A 22,489-nucleotide genomic window follows, 5' to 3' on the forward strand; every position below is an offset into this window, starting at 1 on the left:
AGAAATCACACTAGACTTTGTGAAGAACAGGCTTATAGAGTATCAATGCAGAAAGGAGCTTGCAGAGTGCAATACTGAGAGTGACATAGAGAAAGCACTTAAAATGGTGGACACTAAGCCACACACCAGGGAAACAAGAGCATGTTTCAGATGCAAGAAAGTGGGTCACCTGAAAAAGATTGCACCATATGGAAGACAGAGCAGCACAAACCACCAGAAAGATACAAACAAGTACATGCATATACAGCAGACAAAACAATACACCTCTGTATGAATACAGCGCCATCTGTTGACCCTCCATGGTAACTACATGCATATAAACAAACCCATAGTCTGTTGTACATATTTCAACAGACCTGCCTCTGGGATGACGATTCACCCCCAGCAGCAGCAACAGCAGCAGCAGTGGGTCTAACGCTTTCTTCAGAGGAATCAATAATATCGCAGGAGTCATCCAGCCTTAAGTGGGATGCCGGGCTAACTCCGAGCGCTACTGAGGATATTGATGAGGATGGTGTGGTGGGTGTATTTTGTAGCCATCGGGGTGTCGGTGAGCGGAGGGTCTTAGCTGATGATGGAGTGCTTGTATTTTTTTGGGAAGAACTTTCAGCTTTTCCCAACACTTTGCCATGAACTCTCGTTAAATGGCGTAACATAGACGAGGTTCCAAGATGGTTAAGGTCCCTCCCTCGACTGACTGTGGCTTGACATACACTACAAATGGCTATACAATTGTTGTCTGGATTTGGGTAGAAATAATTCCACACATAAGAAGTGGATTTTTTTGTTTTATGCCCAGGCATGACAATGGCCTTTTTCTTGTCACGTGCCAGAACTGCTGCCACTGGTGCAGGACTTACACAAACAACCTCATCCTCATCAACATCCTCATTAGCGCCCTCGTCGCCTACACAAATCTCCCCCTCATCCTCTTCTAGTTCCAAAGTGGCATCCTCAATTTGGGTATCACCGGCTACACTCGGGCTATTAAGGCACACATCAGCAGAATGCTCACAATTAGACATCCCACTGTTGGATGGACTCTCCACAGGGATTGTTGTCATTTGTGAATCAGAGCAAACATTCTCCTCTAATGCCTTACTGTTATCTTGCAGCTCGGCTTTGACGCGTAACAGTAGTTGTGCACCAATTGTAGGCTGGGTAACTTTTTGGGATCTGCCACTAATAGTCAAAGGTGAAGGCGTCATTCTCTCTTTGCCACTGCATGTGTAGAATGGCATGCTTGCAATTTTTTTTTTATCGTCACTTAACTTTTGCTCAGTTACACTTCTTTTTCGCTTCAATACAGTAAAAAAAAAAATTGTTTTTTGCACTAATTTGGAAACACTCTGTTGTTTGACATCGCCTTGGCCAGATGACGTACTGGGAACACTAACATCAGGACTGGTGACAGAACCTGGTTGCTCATTCTGATCATATGTGGACTGCTTTGAATCCATTCTGAGCGCAAAGCACTGGGGAGTGCTAAAAATTATTTGGTAGATACTGCTGACAGATATGACTTTTGACAGCCAGAAATATTTATGCACAATTATGGGGGACACCCCAAAAGCACAGAGGAGTGCTAAAAATTATTTGGTAGATACTGCTGACAGATATGACTTTTGACAGCCAGAAATATTTATGCACAATTATGGGGGACACCCCAAAAGCACCGAGGAGTGCTAAAAATTATTTGGTAGATACTGCTGACAGATATGACTATTGACAGCCAGAAATATTTATGCACAATTATGGGGGACACCCCAAAAGCACAGAGGAGTGCTAAAAATTATTTGGTAGATACTGCTGACAGATATGACTTTTGACAGCCAGAAATATTTATGCACAATTATGGGGGACACCCCAAAAGCACTGAGGAGTGCTAACAATTAGTTGGTAGATACTGCTGACAGATATGACTTTTGACAGCCAGAAATATTTATGCACAATTATGGGGGACACCCCAAAAGCACTGGGGAGTGCCAAATATTAACAAAAAATAATAAACCTCTATCCTCCTCTCTTCTCTAGCGATTTTTGTTAGAGCAATTGCAAGAAGAATATTGGATTCTCTGTCCCTGCTCTAATCAGCCTGTGACTACACCCTGCTCTCTCCCTCTATCAAATGGCGATGGATTGCTGTGGAGGCGTGTATTTATAATGTTAAAGTACCGAGAACCGAGCCCCGAGATCCGACGACGTCACGATGACGTTTCGGCCTCGATTTGGATTCGGAACGGGCGGGAGAGTACCGAGCTGCTCAGCTCGGTACTCGGATACCCAAAGTTCGGGTGGGTTCGGTTCTCGGGGAACCGGACCCGCCCATCTCTACTTTAGACACAGATAATCAGAGGCCCGTTCCTCATCTAGATCCATATAAGCTTGCTGAGCTTCACCAGTCAGATATGGCGCCAGTCTCTCAGCCCAATCTTTAGGAGGCCATTTTGCCCTTTTTGCAAGTCTCTCGAAAGACACCAGATATGCTTCTACGTCATCAGCTGGTAACATTTTCTGGAGAACAGGACCAGGTGGTTCATTTCTGTCATGCCTCACCTGGCTTAACTCTTCTCTTAAGAGCCTTGTGTTTTCCACCTGTGCCTCGGTGATTTGTAGCATCTGAGCTTGCTGCTGTTGCTGCGCAGCGGCCACATTCACGAGGGTTCTCAGTACTTCCTCAATGTTGACGTCTGCGCGGGTTGGGTAGCGGAAACTTGCTTACCGGAGCATCCCACTCCTGACACCACTTGTGGCAAGAGCCCGCTACTGCAGAAGCACACGCGTACAACTTCTTCCTTTTTATGGTTCTTTATTGTCAGGATGGTAATAATGTTTTGACACCGTATACTTGCACAGCAATTATGGAGACCCTCAACGCTTACTATACATAGTCCAGCTCTCTGTCCAGATCAGCCAGCTAGCCCAGCATTGATCTTCCTGAACAATGAAACAAGCAGGGTTTTATACCTGACACTCCTCCCACAGGCCTAGCTTGATGGACAGGTGACACACCCACCTTCTCTTTAAAAGGAAACGCCCATCCCTGGCTCTGTTTAGACTATCAGACCCACCCTGTCTGTTTGCTGAGAGGAAGCAGCTTTTAAATCATGTAAGTAAACCAATTTTAAACTACACATATGTTTTTACCTGGTTTAATCTCCACCTAGGTACATAACTGTGCCAATGTTTTACTCTACTTCCCTGCTTTCTCTGCATATTGCCAGCTAAATGCCTCCTTTTGTTACAGTTCCTAATTGGCTGCTGAGTCGAGTCTTGCCCCCCCAGTCTAAAAATTTGTCAGCCCTCCCCTGGTCAAGAGTGACATATGTTTAGTGAGTGCCAGAAAGGCAAGGTGTTTATTTTGAATTTTTATTTTATTTATCTGCTTAATAAAACTTGCACCAAACTATTGGTCTTGTATGAATTATCTGCTGCTATATGTTACTGTCTACCCCAGGAAACGGCACCAGTTCCCCTTGCTTGCTTGTAGTAATATAGACTAACACATTAATTTAAAGATAATATGCATATAGCAGGGTTTCCCAAACCCAGTCCTCGGGGCTCCCTAACAGTGCAGGTTTTCCATATCTCCTTGCTGGAGCACAGGTGTAGTCATTACTGACTGACACATTGTAACAGATCCACAGGTGGTCCTAATTATGTCACATGTGCCAGAGGTGGATACACTACAGAAGCGGTTCGAGAGGTAGGAAATGAACAATGTAAGAACTGTGTCTAGATGGACACAAAATCGCTACAGAATATGTTGGCGCTATATAAATAAATGATGATGATGATGACAATGGAGTGAAGGTTGTGTAGGGGAAGAGAGTGTTCAACAGTGTCCAAAGCAGCAGAGAGTTACAGTAGAATGATTATAGAGAATCCAAAATATTAATATTTATTCATAAATAAACACTTTCAGTAATCAAAACACGAATTACATTAAATAAAAACTGTAAATATAAAATCCTTTAAAATATACATTAATTATACATTAAATACAAACGCATGGATGTTGGATTTTTTCCATGGTTAGAGGTGTTGTAATGCAGGTCATGCTGGAACCCAAAATGACTGTCTTTTTATTATTATTATTATTATTATTATTATTATTATTATTATTATTAATTTTTATTTATAGGGCGCCACTAGGTGTCCGTAGTGCCATACAGGGACAAGCGAAATTACAATATGAGGTGAGACAGCACAGTACAGTAAACAATAAGCACAGTAACTCAGTGAGCTCAAAGCACAGCTAGAGAGGGCGGGGAGGGGAGAAGGGAAGGTCTGCATATGACAGAGCCCAATTGGGTGGGCAGGGATGACAGGGAGACCCCCAGAGGGGAGAGGAGGGAGCGAGAGGGGATGGGGAAAGAGGGTCCTCGAGGAGGAGGGCTAGGTAGCTGGAGAGCAGAGTTAAAAGTGGTGAAGACAGGAGGAGAGATGACCCTGCTCAAAGGAGCGTACATTTCTGGCAAATGTATGTATGACCATTTAATACCATTATATATATGACTATTACCGTCAACCAACTCCTCGCAAAAGGTATTTCTAAATTAACTCAAGAAATATCATTCTTATATTCTATCTATGTGTTGTATTATATTATAGAACAATAAACAGCGCAACAATATTGTACACAAAATATAGATTTTGTGCCATACATCACTTATTGCCTGTAATATACTTATATATGTAATTGTGTGTGTGTTTTGACTAACTATTGTCTAAAGGTGTGTGTATGTGTGTGTGTATGCACTGTGTAGTGAAGGGGGAGGGGAGAATCCATACAGACCAGCATGCACACCTCACTCACAGTCCAGCGGCCATTTTTAAACACATGGAACGTCTTCATTTATATCAACAATCTATCCCAAACAAGGCATGCATTTATGTAACACTGTCCATACCAAACCAAAATCTTTCCTGTCACATTTACCATCTGCATTCAAACTTTCATATCACTTACAACAAATAATCATTCATTCTCATATCATTTATATATCCATACTCACTCACCCTTCACTACTTCAATCAAACTCCATACTAGTTAGGGCCTAAGGCCTGCTCACCTAGGAGCAGCAGGTAGCATGTCCCCTCAGTCCGAGCACCAAGCATGAAGAGAAGGCTCTGTGTACAGTAAAAACCTTTCTTGTGAGCGGAGTTTAGAACCTGGCTACAGTCTTTCATATGGTAATTACTTGCCAACTGCTGAAAACCTGATTATCAAGTAACAACCCATAGTCCCAGGTAGGGGGAGGATTTTTGTTTTCCAATCAGTGTGCTAATTAAATTGTGGCTGAATCTCTTCATATATTATAAAATGATGAACATTCACATAGTGAGTCTGATGTATGATTAACACAGACTATGGTTGATTGCTTAATATTTTCCAGGAGAGGCAGACATCTCCCAGCTAAGGCCTGATAGTTCATCAATGAAAGCCTTTAGGTTTTTTTTCAGCTAAGCTCTAACAGTCAAGCTTCAACATTATTTTTATAAGTGCTATTTGCAGATTTCCAAGGTAAACTTTTTTTCAGTCAAAACTGTCTGATGCATGCATTTGTATATGTTTATATTTTGAAAAATTAAACATGCCTTTACTTTCATCACCAAACAACAATTGTATTTTTAGGATCTTAGAGAATTTAAAAAGTGTGATATAAGCCATATTTAAAAAAAGATTTTACCTTGCAAATCAGTCTGGAACCTGAAGTGGCCTGCTTCCACAATTTCAGGAGGGCTGGGGATATGTTTGATAAACATGGTAAAGAGCCAAAAGGCATAAGAATCATCTTAATAGATATTAGATTGAAAAGCTTCACTACACCCCCCCCCCCAAAAAAAAAAAAAAACCCAAACAAAAACAAACTATACACACATTAAAATGGATATTAAATATGAAAATAGAGATGCACTGTTATTATAGAGCATAAAATATCTTAAAAATACAAACTTTTAAATTATAAAAGAGTAAAATAAAATATACCTCTCAATACAAATAACGATGAAATATACCTCTCAATACAAATAAAGATGACTATACAAATCCACACCTGTAAACTCCACTATAGACTCCTAACCAACTTCAAGTGTGCACGAACCAGACTTTTATAGTGGATTGTAGAGAGACAAGTGTATGGCCCACTGTGGTATCAGATGACGAGATCTGCTGCTGGGTCTATGCAACGCTGTTTATGGGTATCTCTTGGTTAATTTTATACTGATAACTATAATGTGTGCATTCATTTCTGGTTGCGGTTTATTCTGAGATGCATTTGCATAAACATTCTTATTTTAAATTAAAAAAACATGGTGGTGATTAAGAAGGTGTTTGCAATTGTTCATTTAATTATGCTCATTAACACTTTAGGTTGCCACTTTTGCCTGTGTTGTGTTATATGTTTGTTTTGCGCACATAAAACAATCATATCACATGTGTTCCATATGTGATATCTAGCACATATATCATGTGTAGTCATGGTGTATTATTGCGCTTGTCATTGTAGTCTATATAATATAATTTTTCCATCTGCATGTTGCCTTAGTGGTTAGCCATTCCACCTGCCAACACTGGGGTCATGAGTTCAATTACTGGCCCATGTTGGGGAATATCCCTAAATTGAATTTTGACATTTGTGTGTAGCTCCAACAGAGACAAGCAGCTTATCAAAATAAACTTAATCCAAACAAATAGAAAATATCCGCAGCCGAGCCAAGGCAAAAATGACATGCAATAAAGCTTGTGAAAAAGTATGCCACAGCAAAATACAAGCACATTTTAAAATAGAGATACATAATTATGGCTCACAACATATTGCATGTCGGCCAGATAGATGAGTACTGAGTAGTACAAGAGGTCTCAGAAAATCTTTCACAAATCCCTGGAAGACTACCGGGACATTGCTGAGTTCAAATGGCATCGCTAGGTATTTGTAATAACCATCTTGTGGGGAACAGGACAGACGCACACAGATAAACTTACCTTACAAACGATGGTCACCTCCTGTCCGCTTCCGATGTGTCCCAGCCGCTGTCCAATCCCAGCAGATCAGCAACCAACCCTCTGTTACCTCCAACTACTTCCCCCTAAGGAAGGAACAGGAATTATAGCTGTGCCTACCAGGAAAGGACTGTCCGAGACCACGGCAATGAACGAAGACACTCTAGTCAAGCTCGCTTGCCGCACCTCGCTTTTTCTCTTGCCAAGGCGCAAGGGACTACGAGCACTTGAGGCCAGGAACAGTCCCGCCTCAAGTACCCCGCACACCTCTCAGTGAGGGCCTAAACGAAAGGGGGAATCGAGCTTTATACACACCGGGACACTCCCACTTCCGGTCTTGTTCTCCTGCTCCTCCCCGACACCTGTGGGCGGCAGATAACACACAGCCTCCCTCTGCGCAATCAGTGAGGCTAAGATGTACACCCACAACACTAAACTTACTACAACAGGCGACCCGACCCTAACAACTCTCTAATGACCGGCAACACAACTAGAATAAACAACTATAACACTAACTGAGTGTGGTGTACTATCATGACCTACTAACTGTACTCTACGGGGAACACCAGTCAGTGTTCATGGTCTATTCCGGAGGGCGGTTCCTAACCCCCTCACCCAGGTCGTACCAAGAAGACTGTCTTCTTGCTATGGGATCACCAACGGAATCCTAAGGACTGGCTGCACAAGGCCCAAAATAGGCTCACTGGAACAGCACACCAACCTGAGAGTCGAATGCCGAACGGAACAGACGATCGTCACTGCCCGACTGCCTCCACCCAGGTCTGAACACGATCCCACCCCTGAAACTGCCAGAGAACTGCACGGAACTTAGGACTGGGACATTCAACCAGAACCACGGGCCACCCCTGGAACGCAATTGAGCTGTGCCGCACTGCCAGTGAGATACTCAATCACCCCCTCTGAAAACCAGCTCAACCCCAGGGACTTACGGGACGGGAAAACTACGTGTGTTCTTTCCCTGGCTATGTGTAAGCTTGAAACTACACTTGTCCCTACAGTACAGGTTAATTCAGGAAAACCACAAGTACAAGAGCCTACCTTTAATGGGGGCCTGACGTCTTGCACCTGGAAAGAAATATGCAGCACACCAAAATACAGTATACAAAGCAATATTCGCCACACAGACAGAATAATACACTGTTACAATATATGGCAAGCTAATCACATGAGTACACAGCTGCTAGCTAACCAGCCGGTTACTACAGCACCAACAGGAGCCTTCTGCTCTAATGTTACCTTACTCCTCTTAGTGTACTCACCTCACACACAGGACCACGTCCTACTCTCACAGGGCTCTCACACCACTGCACACAACCAGGGCCTTATACCCTACACCATGGGCCTCTCTGCCCAGCTGACTCCAGAGCTTTGTACTCTGCCTTTGGGCCTTAGCCGCCTCTCTACCTTGGGCTCTGAGCACACTCACTAGGGCCTTGTGCCCTTCTACTTATGGGCTTTCAGCCCCTAACTAGGGCCTTGTGCCCTGTCACCTAGGGGCACTAGCCCCTGCCTAATTAGGCCTTGTGGCCTTCCTCACTATGGCCTCTAGGTCTCTAACTAACTACAAGGGCCTTATGCCCTTTATACACTATGGGCTTATAGCCCCCTAACTAACTAACTAGGGTCTTATGCCCTTTATACACTATGGGCTTAAAGCCCACTAACTTCCTAATAGGACCTTGTGTCCTTTTACCCCTGGGCCTTATGCCCCTAACTGGTGCCCACGGGCCTAGCGCCCGATCATGGCCACGGGCCTAGTGCCAGACTTTATACTGAGTATACTTCCCTGCTCTGCGCAGTATACTCAGCTTGCCTCGCAGCCTTCTTCCGCCGGGTCATCCAGACCCTCCTGCCGGCGGCACCTCTTCTCCTCTTCAGCGCGCTGTCTACCACAGCTCTCTGGGCGGGGGTGCTCTCAGCCCTTACAAGGGCTTCCCGCCGGCGTCTCCGTCGGTGATTATCAGTGGCAGGGTAGCTCCTTGCCCTGACAGGGGCACCCTGCCACTTCCAGCGTCTTCTTTCTCTTCCGCCGCTCCGGACGTCCCTCGACGTCCTCTCTTCACTCCGTCGCCGCACTTCTGGCAAGATGGTGCCGGCCGGCGGTTTATATACTGGCTGGAGTGATGTCATCACTGGGTGCTGCCGCGGTGCCAATCTTTCAAACGGCCGGAGGTGAACCCTGATTGGCTCATCCTTCCTCCACTGCCCAGACCTGCGGAAAGGAAGGAATACTCACCAACGCTGGAACGGTGAGTACTTCTCCTCTTCTTTCTTCGCCCTCTTGATGGGCACCGCAGCCAGAGCCATCTTCTGTCACTCCAGGGACACAGCCACAGCTTCCATCTTCGCCCTTTTCACGGGCACCGGAATCGGAGATCCTGGGCACATCTCTACAATCTCATGTATTGAAGACAGTCTTCTGCTCTAATAAGATTGTAAGCAGCTCACAAATGAAGTTTAGTAAATATCTTGGCCCCAAGGATGCGGTCAAAAAGTTTGGGGAGGAGAGGCAAAGAATAGTGATTTTTACAGTTATAGCATTAAGCTGTCGATAGTCTATTCAAAGACTAAGTGATCTGTCTTTCTTCTTAACAAAGACTAAATCTGTTCTTGCCATGGAAGGGGACTTGCTAATGTAAACACCATTTGAGATTCTCAGAAATATACAGGAACATGGCTTAGGATTCTGGTAATGACAGCAGGTAGACCAGCCCAGAGGGAATGGATTTCCCGGGAATAAGATCTATGGGACCATCCCAAGGACGGGTAATTATTCTGCTTCAATCTTACAGAAAATATAGTGGAAAGAAGCATAGGCAGTTGGCAGAGTTGACCTGGAGGAGAGAGTGTGGCAGATCGATCTGGAAGGTCCCAGAATAACAGATTTCAGACAGTGGCCAGAACAAAAAGGAAAACAAGAAATAACTTGCGCCAGCGTCCAGTCAAACTGAGAAGAATGAGTCTGAAGCCAAGATAGACCTAGAATTATGGGGTTAATGGCTTGTGTAAGGAAAAGAAAACGAATCCACTCCGAGTGAGGTGATCCTACTTGGATATGTATGGGAAGGGTACATTCAGTTACAGAATCATTGAAAATTTGTTTATCATCCACGGCAGTCAAAGACAAAGGATGTTCTAAGGGTTTAATGCAGAGTAAAATGCCCTTGGTCAAGGAAGCGGATTTAAAATTCCCAGCAGTTCCGAAGTCAACAAATGCAGGAAGCAAAACAGGGCCCCTCCAGGAGTGGACAATGACTGGTATGAAAGTTTTATTTCTGATTCAGGGAGATGGATTCTTAAATTCTAAGTCGGCCTCCCTAGTACCAGTTAGGATCTGGCGTTTCTGGTCTCTTTGAGCAGTTCACTAAAATCTGGCCAGATTCAGTGCAAAAGAGGCACAAATTGTTTATAAGTTTCTTCTCATGCTCCTCCTGGGATAAATGAGAATGACCCACTTGCATGGGTTTCTCAGGACTTACGGAGAGGTTCTAGAGTCTGTTTGCCAATCGTACAACTGGATGAAACGAGTGTTCCTTCTCCTGGGTCCGTTCCCTAAAGCGAATGTCTATTTTGATGCAGAGGTACATTATCTCATCGAGATCTGATGAAAAGTCCTGGAAGCCTATTCTTCCTTAATCTGGACAGTTAAACCTTGCCAGAAGCCCACCACTAAGGCCTCGTTATTCCATCTCACCTCAGAAGCGAGTGTACGGAATTGCATGGTGTATTGTCCCACCATCATGGAACCTTGTCGGAGTTTCAGCAAACTGGAGGTGGCTGGGAAGACTCTACGGGCTCATTATAGGTTCTCCTGAATGTCTCTATAAAAGTAGCCAAACTCTGTAAAATAGCATCATTGCGTTTCCTTAGGTGAGATGCCCAAGCGAGAGTTTGGCCAATTATCAAGGAAATCATATAGGCTACCTTCGCTCTTTCAGACAAAACATTTTCGTGGAAAAGTTCTAATTGAATTGCGCATTGATTGAGGAATCCTTGGCATCTCTTGGGATCACCATCATATTTGTAGGAATGCACAAACTGTAGGAAGTAGGAACCTTTACAGTTGGTACAAAGGCAGAAGAAGCTTGTACTGGTGGAGTCAAGGTGCCCTGAATCATATCCAGATGAGTAGCTAATCCTTGAAGGAATTGCAGAAGCTGTCAATGATTTGAATCTTGTTGATCCACCTGAATCACCAAGTGTTGAAGTAACTCACAAGCAGACGGTTCTCCAGGACCGTCCATATTTGTGGTCAGAGTATACTGTCGCAAGTCTTATAGTCTTATATAGGCAGTCCAATGAACTCAGGTGGTCATTGATGTAATAAGATGACTAACTGCTGATAGAAAACCTAAAAAATCATGTCCCCTTGCCTAGCTATGGGCGCGCATGTGCAGGTTGACAGCAGGAGCAGTCAGAAGTCACATCCCGCTGCTAGGCAAAGGCATGCAGTGCCGACAGAGGGAGAAGGAGTGGAAGGTAAGCAGGGATGGTGCCTGACAAATAGTTGCTTTTGCAAATAAGCAAGGAGACACAAAAAACAAGACAATAATGTCAGAGGTGACAGCTCTGATGTCAAGGGCAGAAAGCAATCTTAAATCTCTTTTGGTTCTTTAAGTAGCAGGCAAAGACAATGTTATAGCAAATTATCTCAGCAGGTGTCAGATCTACCCAGGAGAATAGGCCTTACACAAAGAATTGCACTGTGTATTGCTCATTCAGAAATTTGGTTCCACCGGTATAGATCTCATGGCAACCTTCCAGAATGCCAATGTTTTCTAGTTTTATTTCTGTCACAGGGACAACAAGGCACTCGGGATAGATATCCTATCCATACCATGGAACTTCAGAATTAGAATCTGGAAAAGATTCATTCTGTGGTCTAAAAAGAAAATAGAGAATCCCCTGTCTGCCGGTATACCAATTATTATCTACACTGGAAGTTCCGTAATATCTGCACTCAGTTTTTTTCTTGATACCAAGCTAGTATCTTAATACCTTTTTTGTTTTTCACATTTTTTCAAACAGTTAAAAGGTTATGGCCTAGGATCAAACCTTTTGTGGCACCTTGGGATCTCCGTATTATTTTGAATGCCTTAATTTCTATCCATTTGAACCTCTGTAAGATATTCATCTGGAATGGCTTGCCCTCAAAGCATTGCAGCTAGTAGCAATCATATCTGCTCATAGAGTAGGAATTCTACATATCTTGTGTTGTAAAAAGCCTTTATTAAACATCTATGAAAATAAAATAGTGTTAAGGACTAATCCTGCTTATTTATGTTTCTTCTTTTCATATTAATCAAAAGATAATACTACTGTCTCTCTATTCACATCCAACTAATGAGAAAGAAGAACCGTTACATACTGTAGATTGGTCAGAGCAATAGCTACATATCTTTCCAGAACAACCAGTTTCACAAAGACAGCAACTTTTCGTTCTTCCTGGAAGACCCCGCAAAGGATGTATTCCATTAAAACCTACTTTAGCAAAGTGGATAAATATTACACAGGCTTATAATGGGAACAGGTGTGAGGTTCCTTAAGTTTTAAAGGCACTTTTGACCAGGGCTGTGGTTACCTCCTGGGCACGCAAGGCTCAGACCTCAGTGAACAACATCTGCAAACAGCTGGATGGTCATCTCTGCACACTTTTACTAGTCATTATCTTTTAGATATCTCATCACAAGTTGTTCAATAAAAAGTTAATTTATGCATTTCATCAGTGTTAGTGTTGCTGTCTATTTATATTACTTTGTTACATTCCATTATATGGGCTGTCAGAGAGTAGGAAAAGGAAATGTGAGAATTCCCACCCTTGTTCTATATTTTATATTTTCGTAGAACAGGTTGGGAAGTTACTAGACACTTTTTATTACTGGAGGGCTTATATATCCTCCAGGTGTATTTAACTTTTCCTGTCTACGCTGAGCTGAGTAGAGCGTTAACCCATTGTTAGGGCTGACATGGAGTACTTTAAGGAAAGAAAATTGACGGCGAGTATATTTCTCCCATTTCTTCTTATATACAGATTAATCAAAAGGAAATATAAAAATACAATACCATTCAATGTATTATAAAAACACTTTCACCAGTTTCCATGTGTTAGTTTTGTACTTATGAACAGCAGCTAAAAAGCATCAATAACTAAACTGGCCTCAAAATGTAGATTCTAATTATAGTATAGCCAAAACTGAAAGTCAGTAACAGCCAGCCAATGTTTAAATTCATTGAGAGTAGTTAACTCTGAATTATCCTATAAATGATAAAATGACAGTGTGAAATCTTATGGAAAATATTAGTACTTTAAAATGTGAAAAAGAAAATGTAATACTATTTTTATTCTGTTTGATTATGGTGAATTTAGCTAAAGTTTTTTTCAGAAGGCTACAACCTGATTAAAAGGAGGGGCCTAAGTATTATTTTCACCTCCCTGAGGGTGATAAGTATGAATTTATGAAACTTATAGTCTGCATTCATCACAAATTTATCTCCAAGGCAGATAAGTGTTACTCAGCCACCCAGGCAATACTGGACTGCAGGGGTAAATGTTAACTTACTGTATCACTGGGCCAATCTCCATAGTTGTTAAAGACCCTTTTTTATTTATTGCAATTCATAAATAAATATTTTAGACACAATTACTTCATATTGCTGCGATACTTGTTAAACCGGCTTCCCCTTGCAAAAGCATGGGGAAGCCATCACCTCCAAAAGCAATTTGATAGCAAACCCTATTATTCTAGTGCTCTTCACTCTTTCATTAATAGACTGCTAACTCAAACAGACACATTGCATTCAATACAGAATGTTCTGCACCTGAGCTTTTCACTTATTTACTATTGCAATTACCTGTGTGAGAAAGGTATTTCATTTAACATCAATTAATGAATTCAACATATAATAATATCAACTAATAATAAATTAAGTGGGGAGGTCAGGAGTACAACATTTTTTACCAGGTAGAAGGGGTTATGCTGGAGATATTTAAAATGTATATACTGAAGTTACCATTTCAATTGTTTTAAAGCCACATACAAAGTTGTTTTTCTTCATTTAATGGCAAGTTAAATACATTTAACAAAGCCAGTCAATCTGCTACATGGGCACATACTCACAGCTCTCAGCATGCCATTATTATTTTTATTATCGTAGTTTGTAAGGCGCCACAGTGCTCCTCAGCGCTCTACAGTAGGATAAACAGTACATACATAAAACAGGGATATAAAAGGTAGACAAAATAAATGCAGACATGAATACAAAGGGTATGAAGGATCCTGCTCATTAGAGAGCTAACAGTCTAAGTGGAAGAGGGCACAGCTAAAACAAGAGGAGTAAATGTGTTTCAGAGTGGTGATTGGGATAGTTGTGAGGGTGCATTAGTGTGAATAGTGTTATTGAGGAGAAGGTTACCTCTAAAAAAGAGATCAGTTTTCAAAGAGCATCTTAAGATTTGAACGCTGTGGGAAAGTCTGATTGAGTGTGATAGGGAATTTCATAAGTAGAGAACAGCACGGGAGAAGTCTTGTAGGCAGGAGTGAGAGATGGTTACCAGAGACGAGACAAGGCGCAAGTCAGAGGTAGATCTAAGAGGGCGGGAGGGAGAGTATTTTGATATGAGATTTGAGATGTATACAGGGGTGTTGTTATTTGAGGGCTTTGTAGGTAAGGGTGAGTAATTTGAATTTGATTCTGGAGGACACAGGGAGTCAGTGTAGGGATTTGCAAAGCGGTGCAGCAGATGTGGAGTGAGTCTTGCAGCAGCATTTAGGATGGATTGAAGTGTGGATATATGGGTGTCAGGAATGCCAAATAGCAGGAGGTTGCAATAGTAAGATGGGAAATGATGAAAGAATGGATAAGAGTTTTGGTGGCATGTTGTGTAAGAAAAGGGTGTATTCTGGCAATGTTTTTAAGGTGAAGTCAACAGGACTAAGAGAGAGTCTGGATGTGAGGAATAAAGTAAAGGGCAGAGTCAAGTGTGACACCAAGGCAGCAGGCTTGGGAGACTGAGGAAATTGTGGTGTTATTGACAGTGAGGGAGATTTGAGGGCAGGTGGTGACTCTGGCAGGAGAGAAGTTAATAAGCTCTGTTTTGGAGATGTTGAGCTTTAGGTAGCTTTGGGACCTCCATGTGGAGATAGCAGAAAGAAAGTTAGTACAGAGGGACAGGTCAGGGGAGAGATATAAATTTGTGTGTTATCAGCGTAGAGGTGGTATTGGAGGCCGAATGAGCGAATTAGTGCCCCAAGAGATACAATGAAAACATTAAAGGGCCAAGAACAGAGCCTTGTGGGACCTCAACAGATCAGGGGAGTGGAGTGGAGTGGAGGGGAGGATGTGCCAGAGGTAGAAACACTAAAGGAGCGATTTGATAGTTAGGAAGTGAACCAGGAAAGAACTGTGTCACAAAGGCCAATGGAGTGAAGGGTGTGTAGGAGAAAAGAGTGATCAGCAGTATCAAAAGCAGCAGAGAGGTCCAGGAGAATGAGTATGGAGAAATTACTCTTAGATTTTGCAGTAATTAGATCATTGATCACTCTTGTGAGATGTAATTGCATGCCATGCAATTTACAGAAATGAGAGGCGAGAGAAAATGTCACAGTAAAAACAGAGCCCAGAGGGGTGATCCTAAGTCTCTCTGCTTACTACATCATATGCCATGTGATGTGACTGTCACGTAACGCTGCGGAAAATCTGAATATTTGTCAATCATTAATAGCAGGCTGAAGAAGCAATCCAATAAGAAAAGGTTATTAACAAACTGTTTCTTATAGCCCGACACAGTGATTTATGTTAAAAATTGCTGCTTTAAGTTGAAATTATTTATTTTTGTCTGTCACTAATTCTTGAAGATAATATTATAAACGTTATATGTTTATAATATTAATGGAGTCTAATGATATAGAATAAAACTATGCAGTTCTACATTAAAGTATATTGGGATGCAATATATCAAATATATATCATCATCAAAAATTTATTTATATAGCGCCAGCAAATTCCGTAGCGCTTTATATATTAGTTCAAACACAGATATTTAGATTAAACTTTCAATTTCATTTTCATGTTTAAGTTCAGTGATCGTGGAGATAAACAAAAGGAAGATAAACCTTAAATTAAGATCTACTCAAATGTGTATTAAACAAATAAACCTAAACAGCTGTGCTTGTGTTACCTTCCCACACCTAATATTGTTGTTCAAAACGCGAAATAATTCAAGTTCAGCATTTAGACCTTTAAAGATATAAAATTACAGATTATAATTTTCATTTTTGTTGGTTCTATTGAGCTTGTCAGACTAACAATGAGACAACCAGTCATTTGTATGTAAAATTTACTCTTTCTCCCGACATCCATCATTTACCTTTGTATAATGAGGTGAATATCCCTACCTTCCCCACCGGTGATAATCGTTAAAACATTTACCACAATTCCAACACCTAGGACACCTACAAATATAAAGCGAATGTAGGAAAAAATGATTTCAATATAAATAGACTTACCTGAAAACCGACGCTTCACATCTCCGATAGCCCCAGCATGCTGGCCGCAACTGATTCTGAATGAAGAGGTGTCCGGCACTACACTTTGACGTCAACGCGATGTGGAATAATGTTAATTTAAAGCGGCAATGTCGCGATCCCGCGGGTTAAGTGTTTAAACACTTAACCCGACAATGCCACTTTAAATTAACATTATTCCACGTCAAAGTGTAGTGCCGGACACCTCTTCATTCAGAATCAGTTGCGGTCAGCATGCTGGGGCCATCGGAGATGTGAAGCGTCGGTTTTCAGGTAAGTCTATTTATATTGAAATCGTTTTTTCCTACATTCGCTTTTTTTTTGTAGGTCTTTTCAGTGTCAGAATTTTCACGATTGAAAATCCGTAGCCAACTCATCCCCACAGTGTGTCAGAATGGTCGCTGGTATGATATCAGGAGGATTCTGCATAGTTTGTTTGACTTCTACAACTGAATTCCAAGTGAGTCTACCTACCAAAAGTTATTAATACAGAAATAATACATTCATATACGTTTTGTCACATCCAGAATTTTAATATTATTTACGCTGGATGACACTTCCTCCCACAGGGGATATTTATTATCTACCACTATTTTGCCAAGATCATTTTCATTCCTTATCGCAATGTTAAGGAATGAAAGAACGTAAGCATTTATTAAAAGTGCTTCAGATGGCATTAGCAATCAGGCACAAGTTCAGAAAATCTTGGTTTTCTAAACTTGTTAAATCACGCAAAATAGAAACCTATGGGTGCTGCTTTTGCTTTCAAAGAGATAGGGACAGTGTTCTAATAATAAATGTACACGATCATTAAATATGCGGCTATCCCTCGATAACTGCTGTTTTCGGGGGATTTTAATGGAAAATTTGACAGATAAATAGGCCCCTCAGAGTGATTACTCACAGTCACAGATTAAGGTAGTGATTCCTGTGCTACTACTTATGGTGGCTGATCTAGACCTATTGATATCATCACCACTCATGGCCAATCAATAGTTAAACTGCTATTAAAAAGTACAAAACCAGCACCTGGAAACTGGCAATAAATGAACTCCACTTGTTGCGTCATTGCATTCCATGCGCTTATCTTTCTTTACCTTTAAATATCTCCTGGATGAAATCGGTCAGACTGACATGTCTGACATTACATTTAATGACCGAGAATAAACAACAAATTTTGACACTTTCCTTTTTTAGAACATTTTTAATAATTAAATATACATACAATGTTTGTTTATAGCAATTTCTTCAGATAGTTATTGAAATCATATTGAAATGTTACTTTCAAGCACATTTATTATTTTTCTTTGATATTAGTGCCCAGATATACTAGTTTTAATTGTAGTAATAATCATAAGGGGGTTGTTTATTCCCCTACAAGGCTTCTTGCCCCCTTTTGGCCATTTTTAGCAAGCATCTCAGCTGGATATAATCAATCACCTGGGATAGATGGATTGGCCCAACAATTGGGAAATGGCCTCACCCTAATTAGTCTGATTTCCCATATAAAACCAGCCATAGCACAGTTTTCTTTAATGGCAGGTAAAATGTCAAAGTTTTCCTCAAAATAGATTCTGCTGGGTTTTATTGTTACTAACCATAATAAGGAAACCTATGGAACGCGTCAAGGTACATTTATGAAACTATCTTTGATGTGGAACTCTAATTTTATTATTCTCATGTACCAGACTTATCAACCATCTTTGTGACATTTGTGGGTATCTGTGTCTTATTTTAGATATTTGTTGCAATTTTCTTTTACTTTGTCTTAGTTTGAGACCAGTAAAAATCTAAATTTATTTGTGTTCTATTTTTATACCAATCAACACATGTATATATTACATAGAGTTAAATTAAATAAAGAGTATGAATCTCCTTGTTGTACCCAGAACAAACCTCTGGGGATTGGAATGTGCACTTGAATATATGCAGGTTCTGTCTAGTTTATAATCAAATATTTTTCAGTGTCTAAGATATTTTGGAATTTTTGGGCAATTGAAGACCTCACTTGTTATATTGATTGAATTCTCTTTTTTGTTTAAAGTTAACTACTATCTATGCTCTTCAGTATTAAATATGCATGTAAAAGACAGAAAACGAATTAAAAGTTGAGCTGGATGTTTAAGGTGAAACAATAGAAATTCAAAGGTTTTTTTTGCTAGCTTGTAAAACAGTGTTGTGAATATATCTGTTCAATCACTAGTTAAGAGTTCAGACATTATTGTTCCATATTGTTATTCAAAAATATATGCAAAGAGGTGTGTGAAAAGTTACTGGTGAATTTATTTGCATACAATTCTTTGTGTAGACCTCTGTGGGAGAACGTCTGAGGCAGCTGCAGGATGCTCATCGTGACTTTGGACCTGAGTCTCAGCATTTTTTATCTTGTGAGTTTCATTGAACCTTCATTTAACTAATTGTGGTATTCCCAATATACATCTCAATTACAACAAATATATTCTAGGCCCACCACAGTACAGTACTTAATTCATCTGCTAACCCAGAACCACGTTAATGCTGTTGAGGAGCCCTGGAAATTAATAAAGAGTAGCCTCCATCAAAGTAACCTGCAGTGAGATTCAATTGATCTAATTGCAGTGTAAGGCTTATTTTCCAGTAGTAAACTCTGATTGTTCCTAATTAACTCTTAACACTATAGATTCCAGTTAACCTCAGCACTCTCATGCATTGTGGACCATGTACAGGATATCTGCATTGGACATTAAAGTCTTAGGGGCATATTCAATTAGGTCTGGCGATTACACGCGACTGCGCGTGTAAAGTGACAATACGGTACCACAACATCTTGGATTTACCTTCACAACCCTACGGGGTGTGCACGAAAATCCATGGTGTTGCTGTAACGAGAGGTATGCAGACACACGTAATCGTGATTGCTGGACCTAAATGAACATTACAATTGTGCTACTTACAATTTAAGTAGCACAATATAAAATATAAACAAAGAAATTGTTAGGGCAAATTCTGTGAGTTGCAGTAAAATTGTGAGGACATATTCTTGTGATTTAGAGAACAGGTTTGCTATGGGTTCTGTGTATATGCTGTGTGGAACATAAACAGAACTCACTGCTGTCCAACCTGTTGATTCCAGGTTAAGGTTGTCACTTTCCAGATAGTTGGTACTCTGTGCCAATGTTATTAATAAGGCAAAAACATAACAGATATTTTTCCAGAAATGGTTATAATTCCGATACTAAAGAGAAAAGAATAGAGAGGAAGGAGGAAGTGTAGGTGAATATATACAAGAGCAGTCAAGAAATATTGGAAGGACCGTCAAACATTCTTATACTGCAACTTTCCTGAGCTATGAGGGTGGAGCCAGTTGCTAGGGGCAGAGCAGTCTTCATCACCTGTGTGAAATCAAGTTTCACTGAAAACTAGGAATACTTTTTCGGACCTCTGTGCAGCTGCAACTCCAACAGTAGTCTGTTAATACTGACACAACTAGATTGCTTGAAAAAATGTAGTCCTAGAAGATTTAGTACAAAGGCTAAAAATCCCTTTGTAAATTTCAGAGTAATTCAAGTTATCCTGCTTCTCATGCAGGCAATATTCACCTCTAACATAAGTTATATGCACATTTATGCCAATTTATGCACATCATATGCACATCAACTCTCCTGGTAAAATATGCCTTTCACCCTATCTGTTCATCCATCTTATCAGTAATATTTTGGACAGATGCCTGACACTCTTGATACTTGTTTTTATATATTTGATGGTTAATGGCTTATTTTGCCAACTGAGAGTTATGTAAGCTAGAGGAAACTGACACACTTAGACAGAGGCATAAATAATTTATGACAAGTCTAATATAAGATATATTACATTCGGATACACTGATAAAACTGTTATCAGAGAAGAAAATTTTAAACATGAGCAAGACACATAGGGCCTGATTCAAATCCAAGCACAATTTCCACAAAACTTGCGGTGCAAATATCAGCGGAATTCCACCTGTATTCAAATCCAAGTGGATCTCGAGATGCTTTTCAATTTGAATCACACATGCATAAGTCACATTGGAACGCATTAAACAGAAAATATTTTATAAAATAAAGGAACAACTAAAAATACTAAAATCATTCATTTTTTTTGTACAATATATAGGCTTATATAAATCAGAAATTTCTTAATGCGTACAGTATATACAATGTGTTTTTATAGTCTCTCACTTGCATACACATTTGCTTTGCTATCTATTGGCAGGCATACTTATAGTGTTAAATACAAGGAAAATGCCGTGTAAGTCATCACTTTCAGTCGGCACTTATACCTGCCCTGTAGCTGGTGCAAATGATACTGCTAAAATAAGTGTAGAATGCGAGAAACATTGGAGTGCCCTAGGCACGCCCTTACTGTACATTGCCTATGGTTGTCCGCCCCTTCCCACCCCATTAATTGGTAATCAGCCCTAAGTGTAATTTGCGTTCGGACATGAATTGCATGCAGTTGGGTTCGTTAACATAACCCTTTTTGGAGCATGTGCAGAGCATGAATCAAGTCCATAATGTTAGGTGTTAGCACTAAAAATCACATGTATGTGTTTCAGCATCAGTACAGGTTCCTTGGGAGAGAGCAGTATCCCCCAACAAGTCACCCTATTACATCAAGTGAGTTTATTTATTTTCTTCACCTTAGTCCAACTTCTTCCTGTTTTCAGGTTTCATTTTCCTATTCCTTATGTTTGCCTGTCTCTTATATTCACTGTGCCTATATCTTTCTACCTCCCTCTTTTACTGAAGCACATTCCTATGAAACTCAGCCTTTCAATTGAGGTCTGGGCTCCATGGGAGATGATGCTGAACAACTTGAGTGCTAAATGTTGTTTGTTCTTCCTGTAGTCACCAGGCACAAACAACTTGCTGGGATCATCCCAAAATAACAGAGCTGTACCAGGCACTGGGTGAGAAATTGTTGAATCATTTTACCCACTATTATCTGACTGTATTATTATAGATATTGTGCATATTCTGAATTCACTTAATTTGCACATATATGTTCTTTGCATGTCTAGGTCCCACTTAAAGGATCAACTCATTAGTGATGAATGTCCCAGAATAATGTTCACTTAACCCAAATCCAGCTGAAACATTTTACACAAACATTAATGATATGCGTTAAGTAACATTTGTTTTTACCTTTGCACTGTTTCAGGAGATTTAAACAACATAAAATTTTCTGCATACCGGACAGCGATGAAACTGCGCAGAGTGCAAAAGGCTTTAAGATGTGAGCAGTAGCTGCTTTAAAAGAGTGTAAAAAATGGGTGATGTATGTTAGTTGAAATGTTGAGTTTGGGTGAAATAGAGAATAGTAATTTTTTTTTCCAACCATAATTTTTATTGAAAGGCCTCGTAGTAAGCAAAAATAAAATGGAGGGGGAAGGGGAGTGGTACAGTTCACATAGAAATCAACATAGACAATGGTATTTTGAATTAAATTAATTAATTAGTGAACCTGTACTAATTATGTGGAAAAAAAAATATTAACAGAATCTGTTATTTCATGTTGCTTGTCTTGACATATTTAATGGTCAATAAAAAATATTTTTGTTAAAATATGCTATCGTACATATCATCATCATTTATTTATATAGTGCAACCAATTCTGCAGCGCTGTACAGAGAATATTTTGTCAATCACTTCAGTCCATGCCCCATTGGAGCTTACAGTCTAAATATCCTAACACAAACACAAAAATTGGGTCCATTTTGTTAGGAAGCCAATTAAGCTACCAGTATGTTTATTGGAGTGTGGGAGGAAAGTGGTGCACCTGAAGGAAACCCACGCAAACACAGGAAGAACATACAAACTCCACAAAGATAAGGCCATAGTCGGGAATCAAACTCATTATAACGTATTTATAACATAATTTTTCACATTTTAAATATTCTATGGGAAAAACTATTAACTTC

At 40.4% G+C, this 22,489-nt stretch overlaps 1 protein-coding gene across 3 annotated transcripts in view; it reads left to right on the forward strand.

The window, feature by feature from the left end:
* DRP2 (dystrophin related protein 2) overlaps nucleotides 1-22,489 on the forward strand; it is a 280,136-nt gene that overhangs the window by 17,741 nt on the left and 239,906 nt on the right. For all 3 annotated transcript variants that reach the window (XM_075184671.1, XM_075184672.1, XM_075184673.1), the window contains exons 3-6: nucleotides 18,860-18,938; nucleotides 21,125-21,185; nucleotides 21,417-21,478; nucleotides 21,730-21,804. In XM_075184671.1, coding sequence (XP_075040772.1) covers nucleotides 18,860-18,938; nucleotides 21,125-21,185; nucleotides 21,417-21,478; nucleotides 21,730-21,804 — 277 coding nt within the window. The remainder of the gene's footprint in view (nucleotides 1-18,859; nucleotides 18,939-21,124; nucleotides 21,186-21,416; nucleotides 21,479-21,729; nucleotides 21,805-22,489) is intronic.

This window comes from Mixophyes fleayi, chromosome 9 (genome assembly GCF_038048845.1).
Source record: "Mixophyes fleayi isolate aMixFle1 chromosome 9, aMixFle1.hap1, whole genome shotgun sequence".
In the NCBI taxonomy this organism is placed as follows: domain Eukaryota; kingdom Metazoa; phylum Chordata; class Amphibia; order Anura; family Limnodynastidae; genus Mixophyes; species Mixophyes fleayi.